At 37.9% G+C, this 26,737-nt stretch overlaps 1 protein-coding gene and 1 long non-coding RNA gene across 6 annotated transcripts; one reads left to right on the forward strand and one right to left on the reverse strand.

The window, feature by feature from the left end:
• Positions 1-11,223: 11,223 nt before the first annotated feature.
• On the forward strand, positions 11,224-14,485 carry LOC132130838 (uncharacterized). Of its 5 annotated transcripts, none has more exons than XR_009428791.1 (11): positions 11,224-11,318; positions 11,526-11,745; positions 11,857-12,130; positions 12,212-12,389; positions 12,513-12,589; positions 12,695-12,875; positions 13,011-13,259; positions 13,352-13,523; positions 13,950-13,993; positions 14,051-14,084; positions 14,256-14,285. XR_009428791.1 is itself a non-coding variant. In XM_059542664.1 (11 exons), exons 1-11 carry the CDS (start codon positions 11,255-11,257, stop codon positions 14,483-14,485), a joined length of 1,737 nt encoding a protein of 578 aa, XP_059398647.1. In that variant the 5' UTR covers positions 11,224-11,254. The 5 variants fall into 5 exon arrangements, 3 of the variants coding, with proteins under 3 accessions (XP_059398647.1, XP_059398646.1, XP_059398649.1); XM_059542664.1 differs by having other exon boundaries at positions 13,936-13,993; positions 14,256-14,485; XR_009428790.1 differs by having other exon boundaries at positions 13,950-14,084; positions 14,256-14,370.
• LOC132130839 (uncharacterized) lies at positions 14,449-15,427 on the reverse strand. The gene is made up of 3 exons (XR_009428792.1): positions 15,084-15,427; positions 14,798-14,836; positions 14,449-14,577 (listed from the first exon to the last, which is right to left on the reverse strand). It is a non-coding gene; the product is annotated as an uncharacterized LOC132130839 (long non-coding RNA).
• Between the last annotated feature and the right edge of the window lie 11,310 nt (positions 15,428-26,737).

The following is a 26,737-nucleotide window of genomic DNA, read 5'->3' on the forward strand; positions in this document are numbered from 1 at the left end:
GATTAAAAACTACCTTTTCTATATTTTTGCCTATAAAAGGAAGATTAGATATTAGTCTAAAATTGCTCAAAATGGTGTTATCAAGATTGCTCTTTTTTTCAGGAGGGGCTTAACAACTGCAGTTTTTAGGGAGTTTGGAAATGTCCCAGAAAGAAGGGAGGTGTTCACGGCTTCTAAAAGATCTGCTTCTAAGCAGTTAAGCACACGTTTCAAAAAAAGATGTGGGAAGTGTGTCAAGATAGCAGGTTGACGATTTTAGGTGCTGCACTATGTCTTCCAGAATTTTGCTATCAATTGCTTCAAAAATAGACATAGTATCTTTTTGATATTGTGGCCTAATCGGTCTGACCTCTGCATTACTTGAGGATGTGCTAATCGCCTTCCTGATATTGAAAATCTTCTCAGAAAAGAAGGAAACAAACTCATTGAATTTGCTGTCTGAGAGCATTTCACTGGGAATCTGACTTGGGAGGTTTGTCAGTCACTCAACAGTGGCAAAAAGAGTATGAGTGTTGTTTAAGTTACTGTTTATAAGGTTTGAGAAGAAATTCTGTCTAGCTGTGGCTAGTTTCACATTGAAGCATGAAGGCTGTCTTTATAGATGCTATAGTGAATTTCAAGTTTCGTCTTCCGCCACATCCGCTCGGCTTTTCTGAATTTTCTTTTCATAGTCTGAACTGCTGTTGATCTTCTCCGAACTGATTTCTGTCTGTTTGTTTTCTTACTGACTATTATTGGAGCAATATCATCAATAACATTCTTAACTTTTGAGTTGAAGGAATCAAGGAGAATATCAACAGAGTCAAAGATATAGCCTCCATAAATAGTACACTTGTATTCTCGTTTATGCATCTCCTTCTGACACAGACAGATCTAGATTCAGTGGTAGCAGAGATCAATATATCAAATCAGAATGGAGATAACCAGGCGAGGCACAAAAGAGCAGAGAACCGCAGCTTGAAGATCATCCGCTCAGAACCAGTACAGCTGCCAGGATGAGGGAACCAGCGGACAGGGAACCACAGACAGCCGTGCAGGACTGGAGGGGGAGAAACACAAACGACAAAGACACCACGAGACAGGACAAAACAACTAGCACACTAGACAACACAACTAAGACAAGGAACAAGAAAACCACTCCCAAAAAACAATCCAAGAAACAAGTAGCTGGAGTAAACCAAAATATCCAAATGGAAAAAGCAAAAACTAGACTTGACTAGCAAAACTTGAAAATTGCAATTCACACGTAACTCAAACATACAGCCAAAATGAACCAGTGACTACAAGAGGAAAGAGAGCACAACAACAAGGGTACAAGGACATGAGTAACAGGTGACAACACTCCTCACTCACTCACTGACTAATGAGGACTAAACAAGGGGGCATGACCAGGGGAAACAAGGAGGTGGGACAAGAGGAGCACCTGGCAAACACAAGAGACACAACCATGTGCTCAGGCACAAAATAAACAAAGACACATTGAACAAAGACAGTACAAACAAGACTGTCAAGGCAGAATCCTGAGAGGTATGACTCAAATGGACAATCTGCTTTTAACAGCCTAAGTTATTGTAGTTTTATTGTGTTGTTTTAAGTTCCTTGTGCATTATGTAAATACACTATTCATTATACTTTTGTTGTTGTCTCATCTTTTTAAAACACTTATTTTACCTCACAGACTTTAATCTGACCGCATTTTAACAAACATAACATCTTCCAATAATCATTACAAGTGGATCATACTTAATTTTATTCACATTCACGAGAGTACCGTGATGTATGTTCTATTTCAGAATGTTCATCAGCAGCATCATACACGTAGTGTGATTCTCCTGTGATTGGTGCCGGAGTCTGAACAAAGATGAACAAATGTCTTATGGGTTTAGAACGACTTGAAGGTGAGTAATTAATGACATAATTTTCATTTTAGGGTGATCTATCCCTTCAAAAGAAGTCACAGACTTTGTGTGACAGGTAGGATTTACTTTACGGCACTTATATTATTTAATTTCTAGCATTTGTAAAACTGCATTTTTCCATCTCAAAAATATATCTAAATTACGGCCTATGCTCTCAATGTCAAATGCAGAAATGTTAATCCATGCATTTATGACCTCAAGGTTAGATTATTGTAATGCTTTATTGGGTGGTTGTTCTGCACGCTTAGTAAACAAACTACAGCTAGTCCAAAATGCAGCAGCAAGAGTTCTTACTAGAACCAGGAAGTATGACCATATTAGCCCGGTCCTGTCAACACTGCACTGGCTCCCTATCAAGCATCGCATAGATTTTAAAATATTGCTTATTACTTATAAAGCCCTGAATGGTTTAGCACCTCAGTATTTGAATGAGCTCCTTTTACATTATAATCCTCTACGTCCGCTACGTTCTCAAAACTTTTTTTGATAACAATTTGATAATACCTAGAATATCAAAATCAACTGCAGGCGGCAGATCCTTTTCCTATTTGGCGCCCAAACTCTGGAATAACCTACCTAACATTGTTCGGGAGGCAGACACACTCTTGCAGTTTAAATCAAGATTAAAGACCCATCTCTTTAACCTGGCATACACATAACATACTAATATGCTTTTATTATCCAAATCCGTTAAAGGATTTTTAGACTGCATTAATTAGGTAAACCGGAACCGGAAACACTTCCCATAAAAACCTATGTACTTGCTACATCATTAGAAGAATGGCATCTACGCTAATATTTGTCTGTTTCTCTCTTGTTCCAAGGTCACCGTGGCCACCAGATCCAGTCTGTGTCCAGATCAGAGGGTCACTGCAGTCACCCGGATCCAGTACGTATCCAGACCAGATGGTGGATGAGCACCTAGAAAGGACCTCTACATCCCTGAAAGACAGCGGAGACCAGGACAACTAGAGCCCCAGATACAGATCCCCTGTAAAGACCTTGTCTCAGAGGAGCACCAGGACAAGACCACAGGAAACAGATGATTCTTCTGCACAATCTGACTTTGCTGCAGTCTGGAATTGAACTACTGGTTTCGTCTGGTCAGAGGAGAACTGGCCCCCCAACTGAGCCTGGTTTCTCCCAAGGTTTTTTTCTCCATTCTGTCACCGATGGAGTTTCGGTTCCTTGCCGCTGTCGCCTCTGGCTTGCTTAGTTGGAGACACTTCATCTACAGCGATATCGTTGACTTGATTGCAAATAAATGCACAGACACTATTTAACTGAACAGAGATGACATAACTGAATCCAATGATGAACTGCCTTTAACTATCATTTTTGCATTATTGACACTGTTTTCCTAATGAATGTTGTTCAGTTGCTTTGACGCAATGTATTTTGTTTAAAGTGCTATATAAATAAAGGTGACATTGACATTGACATTAATTTCTAAAGTATACGTAAATGCTGATTGATTGTCACACAACTCTGAATGAAATTCATTGACATCAAGGCTTTAATGTGATTGTGTTCCAAGGCAAGCTGACGGTTACACTTTTGCCAATGGTAAGTGTAACAATAAAAACTTCATATTCATCGGGAAGAAGGAGGCGGGAACCGGCAGACAATCAAAATGACTTTAAACTAAAAACTAAGTTTAAAGTCTTAAAACTTAGTTCATCACTCGTGTGATAGCCAAGTTAAATATCGATTGGCCCGCCGAGAGTCAAGCTTAGGTGCAACAAAGCAAGCTGGATGAATGCTTCCTGTGGTCGAGGCCACCACCTCCATGCCAGAGCCTGCCGTTTTTCATGGTGTAAGCCTTTGTCAGCCTGCCTCTTCATACTGAGATGCTCAAAAACAGAGTGTTGCTGCCTGTGCTCCCCCGCGTCAGGACCGAAGGCTGCTCTGTGTCTTCCCTTAAGCCGGATCTGCGGAACGTACTTCAGGCTACGAGGTCCTCGGCCAAAAAGTCCTGATGACGTACACCGCATCACACAGTGCCCGTCTTGCCTCAGTGCCCTCTGGAAGTCGGTCTGCCAACCCTGCCAGAGCTCCAGGGTGCACCAGCTTCCAGTGAGCACTGCTCTCAGTTTCTTCCACCTGCGAGCATAGAGAAGCCGAGAGGCTCGCTACCCCTTTGGGGTTCTCTTAAACAGTTAGACCGGTTGCACCCTGATGGTGTCCCACTATTATTGAGCTGCCTCAATAATACCAGAGGTCAGTAGAGACTGATTCCCTTAGTAGATTATTTAGCAGCATAGAAACTACTGCCAAATGTATCTCAGTGGGTCCTGCACATGGTAGAAAGCAATTCATATTCAGTTCGGCTCACCACTGCCGAGATTCAACTGGTTTATTCCGAACTTGGTCGGACCGGAGCAGGCTCTGGTTATGGAACAGGAAGTGAATACCCTATTAAGGAAGGAGGCCATCGAGGTGGTATGTCATTGTTCCAAAGAAGGATGGGGGGTTGTGTCCGATCATAGATCTGCGTCAGCTGAACCGCTCAGTCATGCGACTGGAGTTCAAGATGCTCACCATCAAGCATGTCGTATCTCAAATCAGGTCAGAGGACTGGTTTGACATGATAGATATCAAAGATGCATCCTTCCCCAACACAGGAAGTTTCTGAGGTTTGCCTTCGGGGGCAAAGCATACCAATATCGAGTACTTCCGTTGGGCCTTGCACTCTCACCCCACATGTTAACAAAGTGTGTGGATGCTGGTCTGGCTCTACTGCGACTCCAGGGCATCCACATAGTACAAACCCGATTCCAAAAAAGTTGGGACTGTACAAATTGTGCGTAAAAAAGGAATGGAATAATTTACAAATCTCATAAACTTATATTTTATTCACAATAGAATATAGATAACATATCAAATGTTGAAAGTGAGACATTTTGAATTATCATGCCAAATATTGGCTTATTTTGGATTTCATTAGAGCTACACATTCCAAAAAACTTGGGACAGGTAGCAATAAGAGGCCGGAAAACTTATATGTACAGTTGTGGCCAAAAGTTTTGAGAATTACATAAATATTTGAAATTGGAAAAGTTGCTGCTTAAGTTTTTATAATAGCAATTTGCATATACTCCAGAATGTTATGAAGAGTGATCAGATGAATTGCATAGTCCTTCTTTGCCATGAAATTAACTTAATCCCAAAAAAACCTTTCCACTGCATTTCATTGCTGTCATTAAAGGACCTGCTGAGATCATTTCATTAATCGTCTGGTTAACTCAGGATAGAATGTTGACGAGCACAAGGCTGAAGATCATTATGTCAGGCTGATTGGGTTAGAATGGCAGACTTGACATGTTAAAAGGAGGGTGATGCTTGAAATCATTGTTCTTCCATTGTTAACCATGGTGACCTGCAAATAAACGCGTGCAGCAATCATTGCGTTGCATAAAAATGGCTTCACAGGCAAGGATATTGTGGCTACTAAGATTGCACCTAAATCAACAATTTATAGGATCATCAAGAACTTCAAGGAAAGAGGTTCAATTCTTGTAAAGAAGGCTTCAGGGCATCCAAGAAAGTCCAGCAAGCGCCAGGATCATCTCCTAAAGAGAATTCAGCTGCGGGATCGGAGTGCCACCAGTGCAGAGCTTGCTCAGGAATGGCAGCAGGCAGGTGTGAGCGCATCTGCACGCAGAGTGAGGCGAAGACTTTTGGAAGATGGCCTGGTGTCAAGAAGGGCAGCAAAGAAGCCACTTCTCTCCAAAAAAACATCAGGGACAGATTGATCTTCTGCAGAAAGTATAGTGAATGGATTGCTGAGGACTGGGGCAAAGTCATATTCTCAGATGAAGCCCCTTTCCGATTGTTTGGGGCATCTGGAAAAAGGCTTGTCCAGAGAAGAAAAGGTGAGCGCTACCATCAGTCCTGTGTCATGCCAACAGTAAAGCATCCTGACACCATTCATGTGTGGGGTTGCTTCTCATCCAAGGGAGTGGGATCACTCACAATTCTGTCCAAAAACACAGCCATGAATAAAGAATGGTACCAAAACACCCTCCAACAGCAACTTCTTCCAACAATCCAACAGTTTGGTGAAGAACAATGCAGAGCACCGTGCCATAAGGCAAAAGTGATAAATAAGTGACTCGGGGACCAGAATGTTGAAATTATGGGTCCATGGCCTGGAAACTCCCCAGATCTTAATCCCATTGAGAACTTGTGGTCAATCCTAAAGAGGTGGGTGGACAAACAAAAACCCACTAATTCTGACAAACTCCAAGAAGTGATTATGAAAGAATGGGTTGCTATCAGTCAGGATTTGGCCCAGAAGTTGATTGAGATCATGCCCAGTCGAATTGCAGAGGTCCTGAAAAAGAAGGGCCAACACTGCAAATACTGACCCTTTGCATAAATGTCATGTAATTGTCGATAAAAGCCTTTGAAACGTATGAAGTGCTTGTTATTATATTTCAGTACATCACAGAAACAACTGAAACAAAGATCTAAAAGCAGTTTAGCAGCAAACTTTTTGAAAACTAATATTTATGTAATTCTCAAAACTTTTGGCCATGACTGTACATATAAGGAACAGCTAAGGTGGACAATTTGCAACTTAGTAGGTCAATTGGCAACATGATTGGGTATAAAAAGAGCCTCTCAGAGTGGCAGTGTCTCTCAGAAGTCAAGATGGGCAGAGGATCACCAATTCCCCTAATGCTGCGGCGAAAAATAGTGAAACAATATCAGAAAGGAGTTTCTCAGAGAAAAATTGCAAAAAGTTTGAAGTTATCATCATTTACAGTGCATAATATCATCCAAAGATTCAGAGAATCTGGAACAATCTCTGTGTGTTAGGGTCAAGTGTGTGTTAGGGGCGAGTGTTAGTTCTGGAGTTTATACAAGCCAGGCTCTTTGCAGGGTTGACCCACTCCACCCTTAAAAGTTTACGTGTCGGCCATTGCGGACTACCATTTCCCCCTCAATGGCCAGTCAGTGGGCAGACCCCCCTAGTGACACGTTTCCTTCATGGTACGTTGAGGCAGAGGCCTCCACTATGGTCCTGTGTTCCCCCCTGGGAATTGGTTGTGGTGTTAGAGGCTCTCTGTAAAGCTCCATTCAAGCCGATTCAGGAGATTAAAAAAGACTACCTTCTAGTTGGCGATTACTTCTCTAAAGTGAGTTGGAGTCCTTCAGGTCCTCTCAGTGGCCTCTACTCATCTCAACTTTGTGCCAATCATGGCCGAAGCATTTTTATACCCTCGAGCGGATTATGTTCTGAGGGTTCCATCTGCCACATAACAACCAATAGTGCTGCAGGCTTTTTGTCCTCCTCCCTTCCGGGGGCCCGACCAGAAAAGCTTAATTGTATGTGTCCAGTTCGAGCGGTGGACACATACGTCCATAGTGCTGTCTTGTTGAGAAGGATGGAAGAACTGCTTATGTGCCATGGTCATCACAAAAGGGGTCTCCCTGCAACTAAGCAGACACTCAGGGCTAAGGAGAAGAAAAATACAATGTCATCTGCGGGTGTTGGTCCATTGTGTTTTTTTGAAAACCAAAGTCACTGCACCCGTTTACCAAGAAATTTTGGAGCACTTCATGCTTCCTTCTGCTGACCAGCTTTTTGAAGATGCTTTTTGAAAATGATTTCATTTCCAGCACAAATTGGCACTTGCCCACACTGTTAAAGCATCAAAGGTTGGTTAAATGACCATAGTGATGGTGTGCTTGACTGGCCAGCAAACTCACCAGACCTGAACCCCATAGAGAATCTACGGGGTATTGTCAAGAGTAAAATAAGAAAAAAACTGACCAAAAAATGCAGATGAGCTGAAGGCCATCTGGGCTTCCAAACCACCTCAGCAGTGCCACAAACTGATCACCTCCATGCCACACCAAATAGAGGCAGTAATTAAAGCAAAAAGAGCACCTACCAAGTACTTTCCATAAGGCCTACATCACACTAAATATATATATATATTTTTTTTTATTTATTGGTCTTAAGAAGTTTTCTAATTTGTTGAAATAGTGAATTTGTGGGTTTCTGCTAATTGTGAGCCAAAATCATCGCAATTAAAAAGACAAAGCCTTAAACTACTTCAGTCTGTGTGCATTTAAATTATTTAACACATGAGTGTTAAATTACTGAAAAGAACTCCACGACATTCAAATTTATTGAGATGCACCTGTAATGGTGAGAACACCATTATAATAAAATGCTGTGAATTTTTAGGGTTTAGCTGCCGTGTTTCTGCACATTGTTGTGTGAAAAATGCGTCCACAAAATGAGTTCATTCAGAGCCGAGCAGATACATTCATGTGCATTCGGGCCCTTTTTACAGCTTTTAAATCCATTTTATCGTTATGTTGTGTAAATAACATATTCTACATGAAATTATGAGTTTAATCCCATTGATTTAAAAATTTGCTATCAAATGCGTCTCACTACTGGTCATCTTTATTGCACACAGCTCAAAACAGAAATGCAGAACATGAATAACTACTGATATAACATTATATATACTGTTGTAAAAAAAAAAAAAAAGAAAGTGTGAATTGTTAGGGTTTCGCTGATGTGTAGTGTTAACTATCTTTTAATGAAAACATTAAGCATTATTTACCCCATATGTATATGCGAGGCGTTCATTACAGATTTTACCTGTGTGTTTATGTTCATGTAATGTCTGATTTGACTCAATATATATTTCCCCGCCTCCAAATGTTTTGGCAAGATTCGAAAAATATAGTTATCAATTTTTTTCCTCATAAATAAATATATTGTACATGCATGATCCCATACAACTGTTAATATACATGGTACATTTATGTTCAAATGCATTTGCACACACAGTACCATAATTTTATTACATGCACATCTATGTATTTTGAAAGATATTATTGAATATAAAATTACATATATTACAGTAAGTAAATATATTTTCCTTATGTATTAGGGCTAGGTATTTAATATATTGGAATATATGAAAATTATATAATATTTAGTATATTTTCAATATACATAATTTAATATATTGACTGTTTTTATATATTGAAATTATATTTACTTTGTTTAAGGTTAATGCTGATTGTAAACACTGCCACTGTCCACACTCTATTACCTGGCCTTTGGGAAGGTTGCTTGCAGTGTTTGCTACAATACATCAACAAAGCATTCAAAAAAAGTCTTATACTGTATGGTGGTTCTGGTTCACTCTACAACAGCACGCCAGTCGGCTCAAGGAGGTAAAGACTGCTCAATCCGGTGCAGAAAGAAGGTGGATGAGGGGAATGAAAACAACATGGCTTGATTTGCATGTTTGGGGGGATGGTGGTATGGGGTCTTGAAAATTATTTCCGTGTGCTTATTTTATGAACACAAAACAACATTTGAGAATGGCATAACATCATGACATTGTTTAAAATCTAAGTAAATCAAAATGGGGCTGAAGCAGAAGGAGAAAAAAGATGAAAAACAAGGCATGTTCTAGAGAGACAGCAAGCATGAGCCTGTTTGACTTGAGCTTTTGATAGTGTTGCCATGGTGACCAGGAGCAAATCTCCCAAGCGTCGTCATCGGCATGACTCTTCCCGTGGAAACGGTGGGATAAAAATAGATGTAGGACCAGAGAACAAAGGGATATTTAAGAAGGAAGGAGAAAACAAAAGGGACATGGAAAACAGGCAGTGATGAAAAAGATGTTACATGTTGGACTGATGCTGAAGCATGGATGTAAAGCATACATGCTGGACGAAGTTTTAAAATGGCGGTCCTTTGATTGACAGAAGAAGCTGAGCTGCGGGGGGGATGGAAATCCTGTTGTTAGTGCAGCACATTTTGAAGCAGTAGAGCTGTTGGTACTGGCAGGGCCACCTCCTGTGTCTATACTGCTCCCACACAAATGCTCACTCCAAGTGGAGGCGAAAATGGGGTGGCAAATGTACATTAACAGCCTCTCTCCTTGTAAGCAGTTAATTAACCATGCAGATTGGTGGTTACACATATTTTAAAGGGGTGATAAAACACGATTTCACTTTTCTAACTTTAGCCAGTGTGTAATGTTCCTGTTTGAGCATAAACAACATCTGCAAAGTTACAACGTTCAAAGTTTTAAGCAAAGGGAGATATTTGCTTTTAAAGAAATCCATTTCTAAGGACTACAGCAAACGGCCGGTAGGGACTACACGACATTCCTCCAGGGTTGCTGACGTCACTAAGCCCAAAACCCCTCCTCCGAGAATAATAAATTAGGGGGGGAGGGGTGGGGAGCGAGGCCATTTTATATTGCTGTGGAGATTGAGAAGAGTTGTTGTATGCTGGAGTGTCATTGCCGCGATGCCGACGAAACGCTGTTATTTTCATCCGGATTGCAGGTCCACTTTGTTCAGCCTTCCTAGGGACGGGGAAGTTAGGGATCAATGGTTAAAATTTATTCGGTCCCTCAAATTTATTCGGTTAAACTCGGTCCCTCAAAATTATTACCCAAATCTCGCTCTTTGTGCTGCTCATTTTACGGAGGAAAGCTTCCACAATCTTCGCGAGTTCAATGCAGGATTCGCCCAACGGCTTGTCCTGAAAGATGGAGCAGTTCCAACTTTAAAAACAGAAGCTGTTTACGGGCCACAACCTGTAAGTATGACTTATTTTTCGTCGATGTGTTTTACTGTAATAGTTTGTATTGCTATTGTACATTGTATCAAGGAAGTGAACAAATAACAACGCTGTTTGGCTCAGCAAACCAGTTTGTTAAATGCTCATTCATGCATTCGACAAACCCCTAACGTTAACGTTACAAACTTTTTTTCTTAATCTCAACAGCGAACTTGGAATTAGTGTATATTATTATTTGATTAGAGCGTTTATGTATTGTTTATCTACATGTTTGTTTATCTGCAGGCATGCTAAACATGGTTCTGTGTTTGATTTGGCTACTATAGTAAATCCAATGTTTAGTGTTCGTTTTGGGTTAATAGTTATAGCGACAGATATTTGGCTATAAGCGTTCTAAAAATACAAAAGTAACAATTCCATTCAGTACCGATCTTCACTCTTTAATCAAAAAAATCCCTTTGAGGACTAATATAATTTGTTAGAACAATTATATGAAATTCTTGCTTATGAAGCTTATTTTTTTGTGGTCCAATGATTATTATCCAGTAATTTATTTTTTCCTACTATTTTACATGACAAATGTATGTTTTAAGCTGTAATTTGATCATTGATTACATATTGTCATTATTTCTTACAGACAACATCTCAGCAGGGTTCGAGTTCCCAAGAGCTCCCCACTACATCAACACTTCATAAAGTTGGATGTCAGTCAGACCCTATAGAGACCGAAACTGTAGCCACAGAGATAAAACCAAAGATGCGATCAGTGGGCAGACAACTTTCAATGGGTACATTGAGCAGTTTCCACTTAAGGAGCAAAGGTATGAAATACAGACATTAAATGCGTTTGTTTTACTTTATCATATGCAGTTCTAGTACATATAGTCTTTTTTTATTATAATTGTTTTACCAGCTACTGAAACTTATGTGTATTAGAAAGTGGCTTATGTTTCTCACTGTAAAAAAATTGTAATAGCATGACAGATGGTTATGAGTAATTGTATTTTTTACTTTTTTTGTACTTGTAGGCATTCAGGCAACATATTATGGTCATGATGTGGGCACCCAAACAACTGACATGTTTCCTGATGTGCAGCTGTCTTCAACACCAGTAAGGGGCTCAGTCTTCAGGCCCAGTAAGAGACCTCGTCTGGTGTTAGATGAGGAAGAAGAATCAGAATTAAATGTCGAACCCACCGATTCCACATATAACCCAGATTCTGTTGTTACTGAAGAATCAGAATTGGCGTAAGATATTAATACATATTTACACACTTTTTTACCAATACATTTGTGTTTAAAAAAAAAATAAAACATGAAAGCAACTTCCTAATATTTATTCTTTTTATATTGCGTTAGGATAGATCCACAGCCCGACCACAGCGATAACAAATACATTGTTTTTGAAAGCTGTCTTCGAGAGCTGTTTGTGTCCTGTCCAATTTGTAAGACAAAGTGTGTTGTCCAGAGCAGACGAAGGGGGACTTTTGTTGCATTCACCCAGCTTTGTGAAAAGTGTAACTACTACAGACAGTGGCAGAGCCAGCCCATTGTAGGGAGTACCCCACTTGGAAACCTGCTATTGTCTGCTGCAACGTATTTTACCGGTGGATCTTTTAAACAACTAGAGAAGGTATTACAATTACAATAAAATTCACAAAAAAATACTGTGTTGTTTCATTATGTATGTACTGTATGATTTCTATGTTAATAGATTTTCAAGGCCATGAAGCTCCAGATGATGCATTTCGTAACTTTTAGGATTCATGCCCGGAATTTCATTGAGCCTACCATAATACACAAGTGGAACCAAGATCAACTGAATCTTATAAGACAGCTGCAAGAGGGAGGAAATGTTGCTGTGGCTGGAGATATGCGTGCTGACACGCCAGGTACGTTTACAGTATATTAAAATAAATCACGGCGTTTATTTTATAGTCTTTGAGTTTTCCTAAAATATTATGATACTGATGTTCTCAGTAATGTTCTATATATGTTTATGATGTTTACAATAGGACACTCAGCAAAATTTGGCAGCTACACCATTATGCACATGGAAACCAACAAAATTCTGGATCTTCAACTAGTTCAGGTTAGTAATTAAGCATTTAAAAAATGTATTTACATTTTCTTTTATCTGTTATTGTTTATACTCTACTCTGTTTATACATTTGAAATGTTGTGTACCCAACAACAGAGCAACGAGGTTGGTGGAAGTTATCATATGGAAAAGGAGGGATTGAAGCCTTGTCTCGATAAGCTCGAGTCTAATGGTTTAGCTGTTGACTACATCGTCACCGATCGCCATCCGCAGATTCAGAAGTACCTGAGGGACCGCAATATCACTCAGTTCTATGACGTGTGGCACTTTGAGAAAGGTAATTATTTATCTTTGTATTATTAATTGATTCTTATTCAGTTAATTGTTCAACCTAACATGTACATTTTTATTTTTGTGGAAATTTGATTATCTTGAAATAATGATTGTACAACCAAGCTTTTACTTTGTACAGGTTTATCTAAGAAACTTGACAAACTTTCAAAAATGAAGGACTGTGAGGTGCTGAAAAAATGGTTGCACAGCATCAAAAACCATGTTTACTGGAGTGCGATTTCCTCTGAGTCTGGGCCAGAAAAGGTGGCGAAGTGGAATTCACTGCAGAACAACATCCAAAATGTACATGTTCATGAGAACCACCTCTTCCCCAAGTGTGAACACCCAGACAAAGTTTCCAGGGATCCAAAAAAATGGATCCAACCAGGTATGACTGTATAGAGAGACAAATGACAATAAAATGACAGTAAACTAGTAAAATTTTGAGATTTTCTTCATATTTTATCTGTTTGGTTACAGGATCAATAGCGCTCCATAAAGTGGAAAAGCTATTATACAACAAGAGAGTTCTCAAGGATATAGAAAAGCTCAGCCACAACTTTCAGACGTCATCACTGGAGGCTTTCCACAGTTTGATTTTGCGTTTTGCCCCAAATAACGTGATTTTCCCTTTCATAGGAATGTTGTGCAGGTAATAATCTTTGACATATTCAGTAATATTTATAAGCATTGTTTCTAACAATTGTTATGGAAATGTTTTTTTATTCATTATTTTGTTAATATTAATGATCTTTCCCTATAATAAATAATGTTCTTTCCTAATAAGTAAGAAAAAGGTTAAATAGGTTAGGAGCCTTGCCTGTGGCCCTACAGTATGTTATCTATGATATGAGTAGCAGAGATATAAAGAGCTATAAAGCCTCCCATCTTGGCGAGCACTCACATTCTCTTGACTGACTGTGCGACTGTGAGCCTTTCTTGCAAGAAAGAAACCATTATAATCATTGATTGAACATTTGTCTCTTATTCTGAATTGTTTGTTTATTTGTCACAACACAGTCTACCAATCTTTTCATATTTTATGGATTGTGCACTGATTACAGGCTGTATCTTGCAGCAATGCACTATAATGAAAATGCTAACCGTGAGCAGGCAACAACAACTGAAGGACAGGCTGTGTATAAGATCGTTTTTCCAAAGTCCAAAAAAGGGGAATGCACAGCAAAGCCAGTGAAAATAGAACCAACATACAGTAAGTTTGTTTTATTAACAATAATATAGAAAAAAAGCTATGATAAAATAAATATAAGCTTACAAAAAATATTTATAAATATTACACAAATGTTAATTATAAAACAAAGGTAGATTATTTATCAGTAATTATGTAAAACCATAGAGTGACTCAGTATTCTGTTTTTTACAGACTATGTCGATGACCTTATGAGCCTTCTGTTACATAAAGTCTTTGTGGACCCCAAGCCATATGCGGAAGAGCTGCATGCAATCCCCATTCCACCTCCTCTGTCATCACAGTATGAAAAACCTTCCAAAGAAGAGGTGATTGCCCAGCATGTGTCACGATTCAGTCGAGGGGTGGCCGGAACCCAACATACTGTCCCGCTGGATCTGGAAACTGTAGACGGATCCGGTTAACAACACATGAGGGGATGACAACCCTCACACTACGTCCTAGGTAGCCCCAGCACCAGCTGACAAAGCTGCGATAGGCCAGATAACGGAAACGCCTATGGCAGGAATAGAAAACCTCAATATTGTGTATAAAACCAGTGGTAAATTGGAAACAAGTATATGTGATGTGAAAATATGTTTGATAAAAATGTATATTTTGATTAGTTTTTGTCTTTGAATAACATGTCTTGTGTAAATATATATATTTTGTATCTATTGTCTTTTATTTATGTTCTTTTACACAACATAATTTCATAAAATTTAATAAATACTTACTCCTCTTCATTTCTGCGTCTCACTGGTCCATAGTCGGCTCTGTAAATATTATTGATATTTTGCAAAGTATACGGATTTAAGCAGTTTGGTTCAAAACCTGGATGCTCAACCATACATTTAGGAGGGTCTGGAACCTCCATCATTCGCTTTACAACCTAAACAGTAATGTAAGACAATGAGAACATACTGTACAATTAACCTATGTTCATCTTTTAAATATGAAAAAAGAATTATACAGAACTATTAACACGTTATGCATAATTTTGGTAATAGCTTATTACAGTACCTTCTGTATTTCTTTGCAGCAGATGTTTTCCTCTTCAATTGGCATTTTTGCACAGTTATTACATGTACACCTAATAAAATATATATATATTTTAAATAAAAAAGGTTCTTGAATACACTTTTGTTAATAGACAAACACTTATTATTGTTATAAATTAAACATCAACTATTATAATTAGTACAATTAAATTACAGCGTATCTAAAAAAGTATTAGATATCAACAACAAAAAACATACCATTCTGAAACGTCATTTAAACGCCGTTCTTGAACACGTTCTGCTCGTTCATCTTCATTAAAATTTTCTGGGTCCGATTCGGGCTCAAATTGGTATGGTTTTATTGACGCCATTGTTTTTAATACCACCAAAGCACAGACGACTGGTAAAGGTAAGGGGCGTGACGTTACCGAAAAACGTGCTCTAGGCGGTTAGCGGATCACAACACACTGGGCCAGCTAACCAATCTGAGCCCATTGCTATTTTTCTGGGACTGGCTTCATAGAACCCGGAAACCATCAGACCGTTTTACAAGGAGGGACAGAGCAGTGTAGAGTAAAGGTAAAATATATGAAAAAGAATGCGATTTTTTAAAAAACAAAGCATGAACACATGTTACAGTGCACCCCACAAACACAATCAAGCCTTCGAAAAACCGCGTTTTACCACCCCTTTAAGTATTTCCTTGCAGTCATCAGCAGGGGCGCCCCCAAGGGGTGGCCAGGGGTGGCAACTCTGGCCATCCCTGTGGCCACCCCTAGGATTATTTGCAGTGGGTACTATTAATTTAAATGCAGAATGTAAATTCACAATAGTTTAAGAAGTGAAAAAAGTGCAGCAGCTGCTGCAGCCACAGTTTTGCGTCTCTGAGCAACATTAAAGTGTTTCGTTCCTGAATGAATCAACCGTTTAAATGATTCGGTTCAATCGCAATGACTCACTTATTAACAGTGACTCGCTGCCACCTATTGGCGGTTTTAATTTCACATTTTATGGAACCTTTTCATTTTTTAAATGATTTCAAACATCAGTTTTCAATGTTTTATCTTTAAAATATCAAAACATTATTTATTCATTTGTAACTGCAGGTTAAAGTATTCCATGTTCCACGGAGCTACAGTAAACAGTGTGTAAAAACATCTGAATAGCACTTCAGATGCAGCTTCTGTTTTATCTCCATTGCAAAGATCAATTTTGTTGATACTGATTGCATTTGTAAATTGCTTGGTAACAGCCCAAATGCAAGTATTTGACCTAAAATATGGTGCACACTTTTAGGAACAATGTTGTAAAGGTAAAAAAAAAAAAAAATAATCAGGTGTCAGCACAATTAAAAATAAGATATCAGCACAATAACACTCAGCAAAATAGTGTAATTATCGTTATCGATAAAATCCAAGAACTCACAGATATAACTTTTTGTCTATATTGCAAAACTTATTTTTTTTTCTTTATTTTAATGTGCCACCCCAAAATTTACTGTGGCCTCACTTGGCCACCCCTGTTAACATTTTCTGGGGGCGCCACTGGTCATCAGGATTTGCTGTAAGTACAATACGTTTTGGTTAAAAGGCAGAACCATGTGTTGTTATAATCTAAAAATGATTTATTCCTATGGGGAAAGAAATATATATTATTAATATATATATATATATATATATATATATATATATATATATATATTACAGTCGTGGCCAAAAGTTTTGAGAATTACACAAATATGGGAAATTGGAAAAAAGTTGCTGATTAACCCTCTGGAGTCGATTAACGCGGATACTCGTTTTGAGTAATTTTCTCCTGATAACCCCGAAAAGAACTTAAAGGGTTTGTTCACCCAGATAGCAAATGTATGTAATTAATAACTTACCCTCATGTTGTTTCAAACCCATAAGACATCCGTTTATCTTTGGAACACAGTTTAAGATATTTTAGATTTAGTCCGAGAGCTCTCAGTCCCTCCATTGAAGCTGTGTGTACGGTATACTGTCCATGTCCAGAAAGGTAAGAAAAACATCATCAAAGTAGTCCATGTGACATCAGAGGGTCAGTTAGAATTTTTTAAAGCATCAAAAATACATTTTGGTCCAAAAATAGCAAAAACGATGACTTTATTCAGCATTGTCTTCTCTTCCGTGTCTGTTGTGAGAGAAATCAAATCAAAGCATTCTGGATATCCGGTTCGGGAACGAATCATTCAGTTCACCAAATCGAACTGAATCGTTTTAAACGGTTCGCATCTCTAATACACATTAATCCACATATGACTTAAGCTGTTAACTTTTTTAATGTGGCTGACACTCCCTCTGAGTTCAAACAAACCAATATCCCGGAGTAATTCATTTACTCAAACAGTACACTGACTGAACTGCTGTGAAGAGAGAACTGAAGATGAACACCGAGCCGAGCCAGATAACGAACAAAACATTGACTCATTCACGAGTCAAGAACCGTTTCTGTCAGACGCATCCGATTCGTGAACCGAGGGGCTGATGATACTGTGCATGTGTGATTCAGCTTGAAGCAGACCGACACACAGGGCGTCTGAACTGAACTGATTCTTTTGGTGATTGATTCTGAACTGATTCTGTGCTAGTGTTATGAGCGCGGGTAAACCGAAGCTTGAATCAAGGGCAATCATCGCAAATGACGCCATTATACGTCGAGTGCAAAAGAACCAGTGAACCGTTTTCTTCAACGGGTTTATTGAATCGAACTGTCCGAAAGAACTACTGGTGATCCGAAAACCGATGCAACCGGTTCTTCACTCGTAAACGAGTCAGTCTATTGTTCGTTATCTGGCTCGGCTCGGTGTTCATCTTCAGTTCTCTCTTCACAGCAGTTCAGTCAGTGTACTGTTTGAGTAAATGAATTACTCCGGGATATTGGTTTGTTTGAACTCAGAGGAAGTGTCAGCCACATAAAAAAAAGTTAACCGCTTAAGTCATTTGTGGATTAATGGGTATTAGAGATGCGTTTAAAATGATTCAGTTCTATTTGGTGAACTGAATGATTCGTTTGCGAACCGGATATCCAGCTTCTTTGTTTTGAACTCTATCTCACAACAGACATGGAAGAGAAGACAATCCTGAATAAAGTCGTCGTTTTTGCTATTTTTGGACCAAAATGTATTTTTGATGCTTTAAAAAATTCTAACTGACCCTCTGATGTCACATGGACTACTTTGATGATGTTTTTCTTACCTTTCTGGACATGGACAGTATACCATACACACAGCTTCAATGGAGGGACTGAGAGCTCTCGGACTAAATCTAAAATATCTTAAACTGTGTTCCAAAGATAAACGGAGGTTTTACGGGTTTGAAACAACATCAGGGTAAGTTATTAACTACATAAATTTGCTATCTGGGTGAACTAACCCTTTAAATTACACTTTCAGTTTTAATCGTACAGATAAGAGCAATACATCAATCGAATCTGTAAAGGGTCTACTTTTTTTGGATACAGACATAATAACAACGAATCTTTGTGCACTTATAAAATAAAGATAACAAACAAGGTATGCTGTCTGCAGCCTTTGTCTGCGCTGATCTTCATTTACAAACACGTCATTAAAATGAACTGTAACTCAGTGAATACTCAACGAAGAGACATGAGAGAGATATCTATAGAAAGCTGGACATGTCTACTTTTAAACTAAACAAGTGCCGCCGAAAACAGATATTCTGTGATAAAGTAATCCATATGAAAACAACGCGATGTCTGTTTTTCATGTCTCCCTTCATTATATCTAATGTGACCACGCCCCCGCGCTGAACGCGCTATTCAGATTCAAACTGAAGCGTGGCTTGAATACGCCCATAACAGAAGAAAGAGCAGCGAGACTGTTCTTCAAGTTTTTTTATTTTACTGTTTGCTTCGCGATGAGAGGAATAAGACATAATTCACCCCAAAAAGATGTGATGTGGTTGAGGATTTGAGAAATGGATTTCCTCAGAAAAAAAAGAATGAAGCACTTTCTTCAGCAGAGATCATAAACATGAGTAAGTCTCTTTTTATTTATTTATATACTTATATAATTATTTAATTTAATTATTTATAATATATACTAGTTTTCACATATAGTGTAAACATTTTACTAGTTATAGTACAAACTATAATTCCTGACTAAATGTATAATCAAGTGAAACATTATGAAGTTTCAATAACAATATACAATATATACCATTCAAAAGCTTGATGTAAATAATATAAATGTAACAAATAGATAACTGTAACAAATGTAAAAACAATGCTGTTCTTTCAATTTATTCCCCCAAAAAAACCTAAAAAATATTCTCAGCTCTTTTCAACATTAATAATAATAATAATAATAATAATAATGATAATAATAACAGCAATAAATGTTTTTTTTTTTTGTAGAAAATAAGATTGTTAAAGGGATTTCTGAAGGATTGTGTGAGGATTGTAATGATGCAAAAAAAAATTGTTTGAAAGTCAGCTTTGATTGTTCCTGATAAACTGTTTAACTGCTCCCCCAAGTGGATATTAAAGTATGTTGTGGGATAATTAAATATATTCTAAATAAACTACAAACATAAAATTATATACATTTATTTTGTCCTCACATTATTTCTTGTAACTCTTCCCTCTCAGTGGCACAGATGACTGAAAGGCTCATCATGCAGCTCATTATGCAGGCCTTTGTCTTCTCAGGTGTAAATCACAATGATATTCATGGTAGTTGACGCCTACTCGCATATGACTTTTACCAACAAAAAGTGTCTTAGAAAATTTAAATCAATATATTGTTTTCTGTAAGTGAGTAAACAAGATGATTTTCACATCATTTAGAAATAAAAATTCTAGGCTACAAGCTCCAGTTCTCAAAAATCCTGGGAACCATTGTTCTTTATGTGTTTATGTCCTTATTCAAGTGATTTAACATTTTTAGTTTTTCACTAACCACGCATAACATTTTTTTCTCAAAAATACAATCATGTACATGCATGCATTTCACATATTATTATAGCCCAGTTTGTGCTGATTACAGTGAGATTAGACTTTACCCATTTAGATATTTATAAGAAACTGAAAAAAGCACAAATGTCAGGGCATGACAAAACTTCTCCAGGCCCCAAAAATACCCTTAGACTCCAGAGGGTTAAGTTTTCATAATAGCAATTTGCATATACTCCAGAATGTTATGAAGAGTGATCAGATGAATTGCATAGTCCTTCTTTGCCATGAAAATTAACTTAATCCCAAAAAAAAAACCTTTCCACTTCATTGCTGTCATTAAAGGACCTGCTGAGATCATTTCAGTAATCGTCTTGTTAACTCAGGATAGAATGTTTACGAGCACAAGGCTGAAGATCATTATGTCAGGCTGATTGGGTTAGAATGGCAGACTTGACATGTTAAAAGGAGGGTGATGCTTGAAATCATTGTTCTTCCTTTGTTAACCATGGTGACCTGCAAAGAAACGCGTGCAGCCATCATTGCGTTGCATAAAAATGGCTTCACAGGAAAGGATATTGTGGCTACTAAATCAACGATTTATAGGTTTATCAAGAACTTCAAGGAAAGAGGTTCAATTCTTGTAAAGAAGGCTTCAGGGCGTCCAGCAAAAAAAAAAAAAAAAAAAAAAATATATATATATATATGTATATATATATGTATACATATATATATACATATATATATATATATACATATATATACATATATATATATATATATATATATATATATATATATGTATATATATGTATATATATATATATATATATATATATATATATATATATATATATATATATATATACATATATATATATATATATATATATATATATATATATATATATATATATATATATACATATATATAGTAAACACAAATTAACCATTTTTTTCCCATGAGTTCATAATATATCAGCACGGTTTACTAATTAATCTGCTAGTTTTAAGTCAAATGTGAGGAAAATTTGGTAATTTATTACCTACAGTAGTTTTAAGCACATTGTGTGCATGATTTACTAATTTGTTCCCTTGTTTTAAGAATGTGACCTTTTAGGCCTATTAATTAATTACCTCGTTTTATGCAAATCTGTTCTGTTCATTTAATGATTTGTGAATGAATATTGCACGCTCTTTATGAACTGGCTACATCCCTGTTATAGTCCTGTCATACTTTATTCATAACAAAAGCACTAGAGGTTTTTTTCTCACTATGCAAAAAGGACAATGGGTGTATGAAATTGTGGACAGGAATTAGTATATCGTATGCATGATTTTACAAAAATGAGGTAACGAATAAGTAAATCATGCTCACGATTTATAAAATTAACAAATTAGTAAATCATGTGGGTTATGTACTTTAAACAAATTAGTAAATTGTGCTGACATATCAGTAAGTCATGGGAATTAATTGAATTCATTTGTGGCCACAATATTAATATTTAAAATCTAATCTGCAAAAAAAAATAATAATAATAATAAAATAAATAAATAAATAATAATAATAATAATAATAATAATGTCTTAAAAATGCAATTGTTCACACAATTCCATGTGATTCAGTGGCACAATCCTTAAGCAAACTCTTTCCATACAATGATTGTTGACAAGTTTCAAAAACTACCAAAAATACACAAAGTACTATAAAAGCAGTACATATACTATTTTTCAAAATTTTCAGTAAATAGCATTAATATTTGTCTGTGTTAATAAAATCAGTTTTTTTCTGTATAAGCTTTAAACTAACAGTTCACCTCATGGCTTATGTGTGATAATCGACTCACTTTCCTTTTAAATCTAACCTGCTCTCACTTTTAAGGACAGTGAGGATCCTGATGTTGGGGAAGCTCCTGGGGGAAGAGTCCCAGGTCTCTACGGCCCGGCGTGGCAGCTGGCCTGACTGTCGGCATGCAGCTAATGGAATGCCTAAACCCATCTGGAAGTCTCCTCATCCTCCCACCCCATTCCCCATGCCAGCTCAAGCTTCCATACACCCACCTGAGTCTCCCAGGATTGCCCGTCTGGGAGTCTGGCTAAACACGGAAAACAGGCTCTACACCTGAGGAACAACTGAAGCACGCAATCACTCTGTGCTTGTGTAAGGTTTTTATTGTACTGGACAATAATAAAAGTTGTACATGGTATTTATTATATTTTATTAAATTGAAACCTCCAGTCCATGGTCAATTTTTATTTTTTTATTTTTTTGAACAACACAGGAAAATCAAGGGGAAACCAGTACTTCCATAAGCATCACAAAACACTTTATATCAACACTTTATATATTAAAGGGTTAGTTCACCCGAGAATAAAAATTTGTCCATCGTCTACTCACCATCGAAGCATCATAGGTTTATGTGACTTTCCTCTTTCAGAAATTGTCAAATTATCCTTGCTCTTGCAAGCCTTTCAGTGGGGGTAAGAAGGTGTTTCTTTTCAACTGTTCAGAAGACGTGAAATAAACTGCGTGCATCTGTAATAAAATGTCCCTCACACTGCTCTGCAGGTGAATAAAGGACCCCTGTAGCAAATCAATGCATTTTTATAAGATAAATATCCAGATTTCAAACGTAAATAAACACTTTTTTTCTCACTTCTGCTGACTGTTGGGAACCGGAAGACATGCAGGCGGAAGATGGAAGACGTATGCGTCGCACTTACGCCTCTGGGAAATGTAGGAGCAAAGGAAACAAAGTTTCCTTTAGCAAAGGAAAACCAGTCTCCTCATGGCTTATTTTGAAATACTCAGTTTTTCTTTACAAATCCTCGTTTTGTGCTTTAATTCGTGACCAGTGTTTTTTTTTTTTTTTTTTTTTTTCTATATTGATTACGTTTGAAATCTGGATATTTATCTTATAAAAATGTATGGATTTGCTACAGCGGGCCTTTATTCACCCCCTGGAGCCGTGTGAGGTACTTGTTATTACTGATGCACACACTTTATTTCACATCTTTTGAACTGTTGAGAACAAACACCCGCTTATCCCCATTGATAGGCTTGAAAGAGCAAGGATTTTTTAATTTTTTAAATAATTCCGATTGGATTATTTTGAAAGAGGAAAGTCACATACACCTAGGATGCTTCGAGGGTGAGTAGAAGATGGACACATTTTCATTCTCAGGTGAACTAACCCTTTAACTTTTCCCTGCCATTGTCATTTTACTGTCATTTATGAGATGATGCTTCCTGCCATTGACAGAATTTTTCCGGCCTTCCATGTTTTCACTATTATAGGATAGGGGGCAGTATTACACAGCTTCTGAAAGAGTACTGAATATCTGGATCAAAACATGGTGAAGAAGAAGCAGAAACAAGTAATCACGTATGTATAACGCAACTATAATGTACGCATATAAATCAAGAATGCCTAACATTACCAAAAGAAATGTCGACCCAGGAAGTGGTATAGGACTGTGAAAGCTTTGGAGTGATGATGGAAGCCATCTACGTACTTCATCTATGTTTTGATCATTTTCTGAATCCAACGCAGTCAGCTTTTTGTGCAAAAAGATTATTTTACTTTTTTTGTGGGGGGGATTTGACCACATTCAAGTGTATATAAAACAATGAATGAAGTGCTATGTTCTTTCGTTTGACATATTGCATGTTCAGATATTTGATTAAAAATGCTGGCAGTGGCTGGCAATAATTTTTAGAAATGCTGGTTGGGAAAGAGTTTCCCCAAGGCCATTGCTTCAACAGATATTTATTTATTTTTCATTCACTATACGTTTTAAGGATAACCATAATGATAAAATAGTGGGAATAGAAATTGAGTATACAGAGAGAATGCTAGTTATTAAATGCCTTTAGCAGTAAGATTAATTACCTGATGCTCTTTGCTCATAAACTGATAAAGCACTGTGATCCAGTTAGAATGCTTAAGGACAGCTGTGCCTCGAATCATGTAAAATGCAGAAGAATTCATCCTCCCATTGGGGTCTGGGAGAGAGTTGGCCCTATTTCTCTGTCTGATTTATGGTGGACATCTCTCTGCACGCCAGACGCCTGGAGATATGATGATTGTCCTGATGTGGGTGCTCCACTTTCCCCTCTCCCCCCTCAGCATGAATGGACCACAGTGCCTCCTTCTCCTTCTATGTCTATTATGATCTCTCTAGCTCTCTCTGTATCTTTTTCTCTGTCTCTCTCTCTGTCTGTCGTGCTTCATCATGCCTGAACTCCGCCACCTGCTGGTCTGATTCCTGTCTGACAGGCAGTGTGTATTTAGCAGCAGTTTACTGTACAGTATATATTGTGATTCGACAATGTTGTTTTGAATTGAAGGCTAATAATCCCCATAGTGTGGTCCATAATTAGCTCATTAGTGCATTTTTTTGGTTATTATTATTATTATTATTATTATTATTATTATTAAATACATTAAATAAAAAAGGCTAAAAAGTGTAGTTTTTTTATTGCTGTGTTAATTGGAGATTTGATTTATTTTTGCTAACTGTATTCTACTTTTTCATTATTTATTTATTTATTTTTAATGCTGATTATTCCTCTGTTGGCTAAAATAATAGCACTTATAAGACCGTTAGCCGGCAGCCATATCACCCTGGAGCCCAAGACCGGTTTCCCACTGAAGCTAAGCAGGGCTGAGCCTGGTCAGTACCTGGATGGGAGACCTCCTGAGAAAACTAGGTTGCTGCTGGAAGAGGTGCTAGTGAGGCCAGCAGGGGGTGCTCACCCTGTGGTCTGTGTGGGTCCTAGTGCCCCAGTGTAGTGATGGGGACACTATACTGTCAACAAGCACCTTCCTTCGGATGAGACATTAAACCGAGGTCCTGACTCTCTGTGGTCAGTAAAAATCCCAGGATGTCTTTCAAAAAGAGTAGAGGTGTGACCTCGGCATCCTGGCTAAATTCGCCCATTGGCCTCTGACCATCATGGCGTCCTAACAATCCCCATGTCTACTGATTGGCTTCATCACTCTGTCTCCTCTCCACCAGTAAGCTGGTGTGTGGTGGGCATTCTGGCGCACTATGGCTGCCGTCGCATCATCCAGGTGGATGCTGCACACTGGTGGTGGATGAGGAGATACCCCCAGACTATGTAAAGTGCTTTGAGTGCCTAGAAAAAGCGCTATATAAATGTAATGAATTATTATTATGATTAATTATAATATAAATAAATAAATATAAAATTAATTCTTATTCATGCATCCTTCCATTTTCCAAACCATGTGTCCTGTAAGGGTCACGTGGATGCCGAATTCATCCCAGCATCTCAGGCAGGAAAACATACACACACACACACACACACACACACACACACACACACACACACCAAATACTCTTCCTGTACATACCCATTGCCTTCTGAGTATTGATCTGTACACTTAACTCTTCTATGTATGTAAATTTGTGTCTGTCTGTCTTTCTATACATGCTTTTTTTATTATTCTGTGTCTTGGTGTTGTGCCTAGAAGCTTCTGCAACATAAATCAAATTCTTTGTATTTTCATAATTATGCTGCTTGGAGGATGTTTGGAAATTTACTATTAGGCAATTTAACAACACAAATCCTATATTTTTGTGTAACAATTACACCTCAGATAAGGTGAAATACACACATGAGTGAGTCCAATATGTGTCAATGTTTATCAGTAACACATAAGTGAGCAATTTTCCATTTATAGCAACTGTCAAGCATCCAACTCAGCTGCAGTACTGCTCATCTCCTCCAGGGTGTCTCAAATATCCGTCCTCTGTAAGACAAGGCATCCATCTCTCTAGTTTTCCTCCCTGCGCTTTACTTACTTATTCTTGTCCACATGGTCCTAAAGTCAGAAGGATACTATTTTAATGCCCCTTTAACAGGGCTCAAGGGAGAGATTGAAGTGTGGGTGAACCTAAGGCAGGGCCGGCGGCCGCCTGGGGCGCCATCTGCTGGACGGGGCGCAAAATTGCAGAATTTAAAAAAAAAATGTAAAAATTAAATGTATGTATCGTATTATGAAAGCTGCGCACACGCTGTACACTTTTACTGTGCACTGTCCACACACTGCTTGTATTTGTCCATTTCTTTAACTAAATTTACAATCCTGAAAAACGACTGAGGCACTCTGACAGGCAGCTGTCAAACTCAGCTGCTCAGCAACCGGGAGTGGCGCGAAAACATCTGGTTTTAGCGTTTTAAATGATGGGGTAAATGAAAACACGTAATAAAATGAAAACACTATAACTGCTTTTCCTTGAGGTGAGATCTTAATGCTTCTCTATTGTTTTCTACTGTATCCTTCAGGTTGTTGCTTTCAAAGAGTTGTTGTGTGAACATTTAAAATAAAAAATGAATAACTATGGAATAACTGTGGAGTTTCTTTTTCCCAGGGGGTGGGGGTGGGGGTGGGGGGGCTCTCTCGCCTTGGGCACCAAATAACCTAGAGCCAACCCTGATCTAAGGCTAATTTGGGCTTTCTGTAATCTTCTAGTCAGCACTTCATGCAGGGGCGCCAAACAGAGTGGCCATCCGGCCCTCAGTATGCTTGATAAGAGGTTATCTGCTTAACCATGCAGAAAGTGCAAGCACTAAAAGCTCGCACAGATATACAGATGTTCACAGACATACATGTCAGTCCAGTCCAACATTTATTTTTCTCTCTTTATAGTCTTTGTAAAAAATACACATTTTTTTTTTAAAATAATAAAATAAAATGTATAAAAAAAAAA

The sequence above is a fragment of the Carassius carassius genome, chromosome 47 (genome assembly GCF_963082965.1).
Source record: "Carassius carassius chromosome 47, fCarCar2.1, whole genome shotgun sequence".
NCBI classification, from domain to species: domain Eukaryota; kingdom Metazoa; phylum Chordata; class Actinopteri; order Cypriniformes; family Cyprinidae; genus Carassius; species Carassius carassius.

Bases quoted from the DNA above. Each gene is read 5' to 3' on its own strand.
- LOC132130838 (XM_059542663.1), top strand. From the start codon at position 11,255: ATGCGATCAGTGGGCAGACAACTTTCAATGGGTACATTGAGCAGTTTC. The intron at 13,524-13,935 runs GTAATAATCTTT...CACTGATTACAG, and splicing joins TTCATAGGAATGTTGTGCAG to GCTGTATCTTGCAGCAATGC. The intron at 14,085-14,255 runs GTAAGTTTGTTT...TGTTTTTTACAG, and splicing joins GAAAATAGAACCAACATACA to ACTATGTCGATGACCTTATG.